The 587-nt window shown below is 46.3% G+C and overlaps 1 protein-coding gene across 1 annotated transcript in view; it reads left to right on the top strand.

Moving 5' to 3' along the window:
* Window positions 1-587, top strand: part of LOC107572718 (uncharacterized) — a gene marked incomplete at its 5' end in the record, with an annotated part of 13,552 nt that overhangs the window by 5,460 nt on the left and 7,505 nt on the right. Inside the window, one exon of the mRNA XM_016259151.1 lies at window positions 62-356. Coding sequence (XP_016114637.1) covers window positions 62-356 — 295 coding nt within the window. The remainder of the gene's footprint in view (window positions 1-61; window positions 357-587) is intronic.

The following is a 587-nucleotide window of genomic DNA, read 5'->3' as shown; positions in this document are numbered from 1 at the left end:
ATTTTAAATTGTAAACGACGCACTGCGCGAGCTGTGTAAAGTGTCTGTATCTGTGAGGGAGTGGTGCTGCTGGCGGCTGCTGGCGCAGTAACTTCCCTCACCATAACCGCATTCCTCACATACTCTTCTTACAACCTAACAAGGAAAACAATAAACACGAGTGTATGATGAATTACACCTGCTGCTCCGACTGGTACAACTGGAAAAGCCAGTATTCAGTGTCCACGGCATGGGTTGAGGAACCCAAACACTTCCCGCAGGATGTCCATGTGGAGCTGCTGGGAGCGGGGCGGGACTCGGGGCAGAGCAGGACGGAGGAGAAGCAGCTGATCCGCCGAGAGGTGGAGGCGGATGAGGTGGGTGTTTGGAGCGCTGAGAGTGGGTTACCGCTTGTGAAAAAGAAGTGTACTTGTCTTGAATGTGCACTTGTAGTGTTCTTCAAAGTATTTTTTTGAACTGTACATACAGATAATATAATAATACTGAATTCAATGACAGCTTAGGTGTACTTAAAGAGAGCAGTACACATTTAAGAAGAGCATTTTGCAATAATGTTAATTTAAAGGGGTCATATGATGCGATTTCAA

Source organism: Sinocyclocheilus grahami, unplaced genomic scaffold (assembly GCF_001515645.1).
Source record: "Sinocyclocheilus grahami isolate Dianchi unplaced genomic scaffold, SAMN03320097.WGS_v1.1 scaffold1801.1, whole genome shotgun sequence".
NCBI classification, from domain to species: domain Eukaryota; kingdom Metazoa; phylum Chordata; class Actinopteri; order Cypriniformes; family Cyprinidae; genus Sinocyclocheilus; species Sinocyclocheilus grahami.
The sequence above is the reverse complement of the archived record's forward strand: the minus strand, read 5'-3'. Positions and strand labels throughout refer to the sequence as shown.